The sequence below is a fragment of the Neoarius graeffei genome, chromosome 8 (genome assembly GCF_027579695.1).
Source record: "Neoarius graeffei isolate fNeoGra1 chromosome 8, fNeoGra1.pri, whole genome shotgun sequence".
In the NCBI taxonomy this organism is placed as follows: Eukaryota; Metazoa; Chordata; class Actinopteri; order Siluriformes; family Ariidae; genus Neoarius; species Neoarius graeffei.
Window position 1 is genome coordinate 82817300 of NC_083576.1, and position 10554 is coordinate 82827853.

The window sequence follows — 10554 nt, forward strand, 5'->3', positions numbered from 1 at the left end:
CCTTGGCGCAAATATCGAAGCAAAAACAACACGGAAGAAGCAGCAGCAACAACAACAATAATAATAATGGATGACTTCACGTTTGTACAGCTGCTGCTTCTCGTCGCTTAAAAATGGCGACCTTTCGCGGTCTTGTTATTGTTGGTCTTAACACCCCCCCCCGCTGACATAAGCGTTTTTTTCCTCTGGCCCAGCAGAGAGTTGGTGCTAGCCTGGAACCGGTTTTTCTGGCCCCAGAGCCAGTTCTTTGTCAGTGGAAACAGAAAACCCGGTTCCAAACTAAGCACTGGCCCCGAACCAGCCCTGGAACTGCTTTGGTGGAAAAGGGGCAACATAGAAACTAGAAGGTCACTCAGAGATCCCAAACCTCCACCAAGGCTAAAGGCTGTATCTTGCAATGCTAGCAAAAGTACCAAAAATACTAAATCCGTGGATCTGTACTGTGACTCGGATCCACTCCAAAATGTGGTGGGTTCTTCCTCTGTCCATGCTGCTTCCTTCCACCAAGTTTCATGGAAATCAGGTCAGCAGGTTTTGTGCAATCCTGCTTCAAGTCAGACAAACGGACACTGAGAACATGACCCCCTTGATGGAGGTAACTATAACGTACATTATCACATGACCTGTATGGACCTACTCTTAATAAAACCATTGGGAAAAGTCACATGACTCGCAGCTTTTTGAATCCAGTCCAGAAAAAGCCGTACGCAGCCCCGGACCTGTTTCCCAATGTAGCTAGGCTCAGTATGGCCAATGGTATTTTTTGGGGCTGTAGTTAGATGCGACCAAACTCTTCCGCGTTTTTCCTGTTTACATAGGTTTATATGACCAGTGACATGAAACAAGTTCAGTTACACAAATTGAAACGTAGTGATTTTCTATGCTATGGAAAGTCCGCACTATAATGACAGGCGTACTAACACCTTCTGCGTGCTTCAACAGCGCATTGATACAGAGCTCCGAGAGGTGAAGGTATCAATGCGCTGCCGAAGCGCGCAGAAGGTGTTAGTACGCCTGTCATTATAGTGCGGACTTTCCATAGCATAGAAAATCGCCACGTTTCAATTTGTGTAACTGAACTTGTTTCATGTCACTGGTCATATAAACCTATGTAAACAGGAAAAACGCGGAAGAGTTTGGTCGCATCTAACTACAGCCCCAAAAAATACCATTGGCCATGCTGAGCCTAGCTACATTGCTAACAGGAGTGACAGCGCGTCTGACTGACTGGGAGGTCGCGCAAAGCTCGGACAAGTACGGAGCAGCTCGTCTCAATTCAGATAAGAGCATATTTCATTATGGAAGTACGGTGGACTGTTCCTTTAAGACTGATTGACGAAAAACCATCAAACTCTTTTCTAGGCCAAGCTTCTGCTTTAATTATTCGGTTTCATTCATTGCACCAATGCTCAGACTGTTTTCCATAAGAAGGAATGATTTCTTCTCAAACTTTGTACTTGAGAAAGGTAAAGACAACATGAGTGGGGTTTTTTTTTTGACAACTTGAGTGTGATTAAAGGCTGCTGTTCCAGCGCTGAAATCCCTCTGTGCCTCTGATTTTTCTAGTGAAGAAGCGAAAGAACTGGCACAGGCACGACTACACGGAGCCGGACGATGGCAGCAAGCCAGTGCAGGCCGGGACCCTGGTGTTTGTGCGCCAGCTGCAGGCCAGGACCTTCGTCAGGTACGTGAATAAAAGCTGTGACTATCTGACACCTTCGCAACCAAGTCCCACGCCAACAGCATCGCATGCATGATACACTGCGTGATGCAAGCGAGTTGTAAGTACACCAACCATCTGTTTGAAGAAGAAACAGCTGTTTTACCGACAACTGCAGCAAACAAAACAGCATTGCTCAGCATATTATAGATAATAAAACGTGACTAGTGAGACAGAATGAAACAACAAGGCCAGGAGTAAAACACACGGACAGATTTATCAAGCTTCCGCTGGCACGAGTCGTCGCTCAAAGGCACACGAGAACAGAAGAGTGTTTTTTTTTTTTTTTCTTTAAAAATGACCCACGAGCTACTCGTCATGCGAGTCTGGAATTAAAGACGGTACAATTAAGTTATTCCACGAAATCGAGTCGTACATGAGCTGATAGCGGCTGTAAGCTGTGTACAACGAGTGAGTGAAATAACTTTTTTCTATCCACGTTCACTGGATTTTGAGAAACAGCTTCTTTTTTTTTTCTTTGCAACGTCGATAAATAAAAACTTGACACAAAACGTACGACAAAATCATTTCTGCTTAGAATGAAAACAAACCGGCGAAATGACAGGAGCAATTTGTGAAAAATGCGATGATAATTCTTGAAAAAAAAAGTTCTTACCATCAAATATTTTTATTCCTTTTTTTTTATTACTTTTTTTGGGGATGGAGGGGTTGTTTTCGAGTACAGTTTTATGTCATCCTCGGTTGGTTCAGCTGCACGTGCCGCCATTTTGTTTTTCTCTACTCACAGTATATGAGCTGATATCCTAGTAGTAGAGTAGCCAATCAGAGCACATGATTGCACATATCCAGTGACTGTGGATAGAGTAATACCACTTTTTCTTTTCCGATAACGATACTGAGATTGAAATCTTGAGTATCAGCTGACGGATCTGTTTTTTTTTTTTTTCCTTTAAAAATGCGATGTTCATCTCATCTCATTATCTCTAGCCACTTTATCCTGTTCTACAGGGTCGCAGGCAAGCTGGAGCCTATCCCAGCTGACTACGGGCGACAGGTGGGGTACACCCTGGACAAGTCACCAGGTCATCACAGGGCTGACACATAGACACAGACAACCATTCACACTCACATTCACACCTACGGTCAATTTAGAGTCACCAGTTAACCTAACCTGCATGTCTTTGGACTGTGGGGGAAACCGGAGCACCCGGAGGAAACCCACGCGGACACGGGGAGAACATGCAAACTCCGCACAGAAAGGCCCTCGCCGGCCACGGGGCTCGAACCCGGACCTTCTTGCTGTGAGGTGACAGCGCTAACCACTACACCACCGTGCCACCCAAATGCGATGTTTTAAAATGATATTTTTTTCCGAAGCACATCACATAAAGAAATGAACTCTTATAGCCTTTACACACCAGATACAAGACAAAATTGTGATGTGAATATGCGAAAACAAATAATGCACACAGATTCCCATGCACGCATATACAGTGCTGAGCGTAAATGAGTGCACCCCCTTTGAAAAGTAACATTTTAAACAATATCTCAATAACCACAAACAATTTCCAAAATGTTGACGAGACAAAGTTTAATATAACATCTGTTTAACTTGTACCGTGAAAGTAAGGTTAATAATATAACTTAGGGGGGCGTCGTGGCTCAGGTGGATAAGGCGCCGTACCATAAATCCAGGGACCCGGGTTCGATTCCGACCCGAGGTCATTTCCCGATCCCTCCCTGTCTCTCTCTCCTGCTCATTTCCTGTCTCTACACTGTCCTATCCATACCCCACTGTCTTTCAGCCACAGTATTTGGACTTTTATGAAGCCAGACCGCGGTCTATCAGACCTTTCGGATTAAGAATTAAACCTTTCCTTCAGGATCTGAATGTTGATCTGGATGGACTAACATCCTCTTCCCTTTGTTCCATTCCCCCTTGGACCTTGAGAAAACCTGTAATTGTGCAGGACCTGAGTCACAGAAAGAAATCTAACACACACCCAAACGAGTACCAGAGTTGCTTCCTTGATGTAAGACAGCGCTTCCCTTTGCACACTCCGATCTTCCCTTTGCACACTCCGATGGCTCAAAAACTGATACCTGTGTGTCCTTAGCAATGGTAGTCGCCTCTAATCAGTGTGGAATACGCATCCCAAATCTGTGCTCAATTTTTACAGCCGAAGCCCAAGCCTTGCTCTTAAGTCTTGAATACATTGAAGAGTCCAAACTGCAAAAAGCCTTGATTTGCACAGATTCTAGATCATGCCTACAGGCATTGGAGTTCTTAAAGACTGACCACCCTCTTATTGTCAACATACTTGAAAAAGTGGAATACTTAACTAAAATCAATATGGACATTATTTTTTGTTGGGTCCCTGGCCATGTGGGTTTGACTGGTAATGAAAAAGCAGATAATGCTGCTAAAGGAGCCCTGAATGAAGAGATTTCTGAATGCCAAATCCCTGTCTCTGATATCAGACCTGTTCTTTCTTCCTACATAAGTGACAAATGGCAAGCTGATTGGACTAACTGTGCTGGCAACAAGCTGAAAGAAATATGCACTAATGTGAAACAAGTGACTATTCAATCTTTTTCATGTAGACATGACCAAGTTGTCTACACAAGGGGTAGAATTGGACACTCTAGACTAACACATGGTTTTCTGTTAACTGGAGGTGAACCTCCACTTTGCGATCTTTGTGGTGATCTCTTATCAATTAAGCACATTTTGTCTTGCCCTGCTCTTAGAATACAAAGGCAGAAGTTTTTTAAAGAAAGCACAATGCTAGATATTTTTAATAAGGTTTCACCTTTAAAGGTTTTAAACTTTTTGAAGTGCATTGATGTGTACAAACGTATTTGATGTATGTATTTATTTATTTATTTATTTATTTCATTATTGGTTTTAATTTTATGTGATATTTATTACCTGTATTGGCCATGAAATAGCCATAGATGCTTAAATGGCAATAAATGTAAACAAACAAACAAACAAACACTGTCCTATCCAATAAAGGTGCAAAAAGCCCAAAAAAATATCTTAAAAAAAAAATAATAATATAACTTAGATTACACATTTTTCAGTTTTACTCAAATTAGGGTGGTGCAAAAATGAGTACACCCCACAACAAAAACTACTACATCTAGTACTTTGTATGGCCTCCATGATTTTTAATGACGGCACCAAGTCTTCTTGGCATGGAATGAACAAGTTGGCGACATTTTGCAACATCAATCTTTTTCCATTCTTCAACAACGACCTCTTTTAGTGACTGGATGCTGGATGGAGAGTGATGCTCAACTTGTCTCTTCAGAATTCCGCAAAGAAAATAATTTCTTTACACCACAAAGGTGAAGGCTACAAGAAGATCAGCAAAGCTTTACTTATCAGTCAGAATACTGTAGCAAAAGTGGTACAAAAATTTAAGAACGATGGAACTGCAACCATCTCACAGAGACGTCCAGGTCGTCTACGGAAGTTAACACCTCGACAGGAGCGTCTTCTGATGAGAAGGGTTGAAGAAAATCGGCATGCAAGTTCACTGCAGTTATCTAAAGAAGTAGAAAGCCAAACTGGGGTGACTATTTCCCGTGACACAATACGGCGTACACTGCAGAGGAATGGCATGCACGGATGCCGTCCACGAAAGAAGCCTCTCCTAAAGCCCAGGCACAAAAAAGCCCGCCTAGAGTTTGCCAGGGCCCATGCTGACAAAGATGAAGACTACTGGGACTCTATACTCTGGAGTGATGAGACCAAGATAAATGTTTTTGGAACTGATGGCTTCAAAACTGTATGGCGTCGCAAAGGTGAGGAATACAAAGAAAAATGCCTGGTGCCTACAGTGAAACATGGTGGTGGCAGTGTCCTTATGTGGGGCTGCATGAGTGCTGCTGGTGTCGGGGAGCTGCATTTCATTGATGGCATCATGAATTCACAGACGTATTGCTCTATACTGAAAGAGAAGATGCTACCATCACTCCGTGCCCTTGGTCATTGTGCACTTTTCCAACATGACTAAACACACATCTAAGGCCACTGTTGGATTTCTGAAGAAGAACAGGGTAAAAGTGATTCAGTCGCCAAGTATGTCTCCTGATCTGAACCCAATCGAACACCTATGGGGAATTCTGAAGAGACAAGTTGAGCATCACTCTCCATCCAGCATCCAGTCACTAAAAGAGGTCATTGTTGAAGAATGGAAAAAGATTGATGTTGCAAAATGTCGCCAACTTGTTCATTCCATGCCAAGAAGACTTGGTGCTGTCATTAAAAATCATGGAGGCCATACAAAGTACTAGATGTAGTAGTTTTTGTTGTGGGGTGTACTCATTTTTGCACCACCCTAATTTGAGTAAAACTGAAAAATGTGTAATCTAAGTTATATTATTAACCTTACTTTCACGTTATAAGTTAAACAGATGTTATATTAAACTTTGTCTCGTCAACATTTTGGAAATTGTGTTCATTGAGATATTGTTTAAAATGTTACTTTTCAAAGGGGGTGCACTCATTTACGCTCAGCACTGTGTGTGTGTGTGTGTGTGTGTGTGTGTGTGTTGCATTTCTATTTTGAACCCATTTCATGCCAATTACGCACCAGCTGTCAGTGTTGAGTGAATGATGGAGTTGTCTAGCAGTGATGAAGACTATAGATGGGTAGAAATAGCAGGGAGAGTGTCATGATCTCATTAAAGAGTTGAAGGTGAGAGACGGGATGTTGGGCAACAAGAAAGAAAGCACGCAATGCTCACGGTGTTGTGTGTGTTCACGGGTGACGTACAGCTGCTTGGCCTCCAGACGTCACCATGTGATTGGTTGATGCCTTTATTTGTGGGGTGGAAGCTCAGAAAAACCACTCATCATTAAAAAAAATGAGGAAAGCAACAGTTAAAAATATGTCTCTATTGTGCGAGCATCTTTAGCCCCACCTATTTCTTTTCACACAGACTTTCTTATAGATTTCTGTTGGCTGACTTCTACATGATCAAGTCAAAACATGACACAAACATTTTAGAGTTCCAAATGTTCGTTTTTTTTTTTTTTTCCAGCACAAAATTAAATCTCATCTCATTATCTGTAGCCGCTTTATCCTGTTCTACAGGGTCACAGGCAAGCTGGAGCCTATCCCAGCTGACTACGGGCGAAAGGCGGGGTACACCCTGGACAAGTCGCCAGGTCATCACAGGGCTGACACATAGACACAGACAACCATTCACACTCACATTCACACCTACGCTCAATTTAGAGTCACCAGTTAACCTAACCTGCATGTCTTTGGACTGTGGGGGAAACCGGAGCACCCGGAGGAAACCCACGCGGACATGGGGAGAACATGCAAACTCCGCACAGAAAGGCCCTCGCCGGCCACGGGGCTCGAACCCAGACCTTCTTGCTGTGAGGCGACAGCGCTAACCACTACTAGTCTGGCTAACACGACTTCAAAGGTCTGCGAGCATTTGGTCTGGCCAAGCTATTAAGCCCAACCGTTTCCCAGAGCCCGTGGTTGACCCGCCTCCCTGAAATGCCTCAGTTTGCTACTGGTCGAAGCCAGAAAAGACTGTGACGAAGCTTAAACCAATCACATCACTCTTTCCTCTGACGTATGCGACGCGACGGGGCTAACTGGTAGATTAAACTCTTACCGAAGCCGGTCGGGAGCAAGGCGAAAACGTCCTTCCTTTCAATAAATACCTCCAGGGCTGCTCTTTGCTCCGTTTTCAATGAGAACTTGCTCCATGTTCGTAATGTTTCTAGTGAATGAAGCGCTTCCGGCATATATTCTGTAAACAATCTATGGCTTCCGGTCGCAGTTCTACTACGTCACTGCCTTGAACACGCCTCTACCCAGGGCCGTTGGAGATGCTCAAAGTTGATTGGCTCCCGATTTTTTGGGAGCTTGGAAGAGCTGGAGATAGCTTGCCTGGCCAGACTAAGCTCGCAACAAGCCCTCGTGTTGCGTCACGCTTAGGATGGGCGGGCCCAGGCTAAACCACTGCACCACCGTGCCGCCCAATGTTTATCGTATATTTTATTTTTTTAAATGATGAAACATTTCATTATTTTTAAGCCATTTTTGGTCTCCAGCATTTCTTTACATGTGCCACTGAATATTGATGTGGAAATTTTATCGAAAAAACAAAAGTAAAACGTCCCTGGTGTGTAAAGGCCTTGATGCTTGCATGAAGTATAAATATAATAAAATCTTGTCTTTCTAGCTAAAAAAAAAAAAAGCTTTTTTCACATGTACACTTAAACACAGTGAAATTCCTCCTCTGCATTTAACCAATCTGAAGCAGTGAAAACACACACACACACACACACACACACACACACACACACACAGAGCGATGCTACAGGGAGCAGTTGGGGGTTAGGGGTCTTGTTCATGGGCACTTCAGGGGAAAGACGTGCTGTTCATTCACTCAACTCCCCTCACATTTTTCCTACCAGCCTCGGGAATCGAACCAATGACCTTTTGGGCCCAGGGCTGCTTCTCTAACCTTCAGGCCATGGCTGCCCCATGTCAGCATTTTGCAGTTTCGGCGGGGGGGGACCTCCCCCACAATATTTTCTGAATCCAGTTCCGATCTTTTCTGTTTGTTACAGGATCGGATTACGTTTTATTTATTTCCGGTTTATTGCCCCAGTGCTGATCTCAGGGATCCGATCAGTTCCATCTCTACCAGGGATAATTGACAGTTGCGTATCTGTTTTGAACGCGCCAATATGAACCAACACCCTGCTAGCCCCGCCCCCTTTCCTGCAGCTCACCTTCGTCGTGTTTTGGCTTCGTTGGTGCTTCTGTCTGGATTTAATTTCCCCGATTGAAAAGATGCTCTGATGTGGCGTCCTCGCTTTTGGTCACTGTAAATGAAGAAAGTTTTGAGTGCATTCATGTGAACTAAGTGTGTGATTTGATTTGATTGAAGTATTTATTTCGAATATGAAAAGCAAAATAATAAAAAGAAAAATGAAATCAACATTTAAACATAATACATAGAAATACATATTCGAAAAGGCGTGAGAAGTATAACTTTTATAAACTCCCATCCCTTCTCCTTAAATAATGAATAACAATAACAAGCTTCCTTGTTACCTATCTAGATGCTCATGCCTGATATTTATAGATAAATAAAATGAAATGTGTGTGTGTGTGTGTGAGAGAGAGAGAGAGAGAGAGAGAGAGACAAAGCGAGTGAGAGAGAGCAAGAGAGGGACAAAGCCAGAGTGAGAGAGAGCGAGACTGACAGACGGACAGAGCGAGACGGACAGACGGACAGAGCCAGACGGACAGAGCGAGACGGACAGACGGACAGAGCGAGACGGACAGAGCGAGACAGAGAGAGAGAGAGACAGACACAGACGGGGAGACAGACAGGGGGAGACAGACAGGGGGAGACAGACAGGGGGAGACAGACAGGGGGAGACAGACAGGGGGAGACAGACAGGGGGAGACAGACAGACAGGGAGACAGACAGACAGGGAGACAGAGACAGACAGACAGAGAGAGACAGAGACAGACAGACAGGGAGAGACAGAGACAGACAGACAGGGAGACAGACAGAGAGAGACAGAGACAGACAGACAGGGAGACAGACAGAGAGAGACAGAGACAGACAGACAGGGAGACAGACAGAGACAGACAGACAGGGAGACAGACAGAGAGAGACAGAGACAGACAGACAGGGAGACAGACAGAGAGAGACAGAGACAGACAGACAGGGAGACAGACAGAGACAGACAGACAGGGAGACAGACAGAGAGAGACAGACAGGGAGACAGACAGAGAGAGACAGACAAAGCCCGAGCAAGCGAGAGACACAAAGCCAGAGCGAGAGAGAGAGAGAGCTATATTTATTCGGCATGCGCTGAAAGTTATGGTTGAAAATGGCACTGAAAGATTAAATGGGACTGCAGCTGTGTGTCTGTGACTTGCTTGTGCTTTATCACTCGTCCTCTGTCTCCTCGTACAGTGCCGATGAGGTCCTGGTGAAGATGCACGGGAGGCAGGTGACGCAGCGCTACCTGGAGAGACACGGTTTCCGTTACCCCATCGCCGTGACCCAGAAAGAAGGACTCGGTCTTCAGCTTCCTTCTTCAGACTTCTCTGTCAAAGATGTGGAACGATATGTTGGTAAGAGGAGTGTGCGTGCGCGAGTGTGCGCGAGTGAACAGTCGACGTGTCTGCAGTGCGTCTCTTACATTAAAGCTCCCGCTGTGTAATTCGTCCAGGTTATGTGTAATTACCACTGGTTTAAATATTCATTAAGTGTAATGGAGCTTAAGGACGCAGTGCCGTAACCCAGTAGACCAGATGTCACATGACTCCTCGGGGAAGATGGAGCGCAGCTTCTTGGTGAGGCGTAATGAAATAAGCGTGTGGACGGAGGCGGTGTGGTTTACACCAGCCCGGCGGGTCCTCACCTCCTCACCTCTCCAGCACATTTAGAGCAACTCCAGGCGTCCGGTTACACACTCGCCGTCTTTTACAGGCAGCTTGTGTTCGTCTGCTGCAGACGGAGGGTTCGTCTGGAACTTTCAGGTCACGTACACACCGAGAACGTGTGCTGGAGTTCTGAGAGAGAGGACGCGATGGTCTCGGGTTTGTCTCGACCTCGGCCTACGAAGACTCAATGTTTTTTTGATTTGCAAACGTGTGCTGTGGCGCCGGATCCTCCTGTTACATTTCTGTTTTTAAAAAAATCATATAACTAGCAAACTGTAGGATTTAATTTTCCTCGTGCTCCGTAAACACCTCCATATTTGGACGAAATGAAAATGCACAGCACAGATGGGTGAGTTTAGTTAATTCAAGAGAAATCTCACGTCATCTCAGGATCAGCAGCCAGCAAACTGCCACGGCTGA

General features: G+C 44.7%; 1 protein-coding gene across 2 annotated transcripts in view; it reads left to right on the forward strand.

Moving 5' to 3' along the window:
• Window positions 1–10554, forward strand: part of kdm7ab (lysine (K)-specific demethylase 7Ab) — a 121890-nt gene that overhangs the window by 41509 nt on the left and 69827 nt on the right. For both annotated transcript variants that reach the window (XM_060928366.1, XM_060928367.1), the window contains exons 3-4: window positions 1567–1684; window positions 9662–9822. In XM_060928366.1, the coding sequence (XP_060784349.1) occupies window positions 1567–1684; window positions 9662–9822 (279 nt within the window). The remainder of the gene's footprint in view (window positions 1–1566; window positions 1685–9661; window positions 9823–10554) is intronic.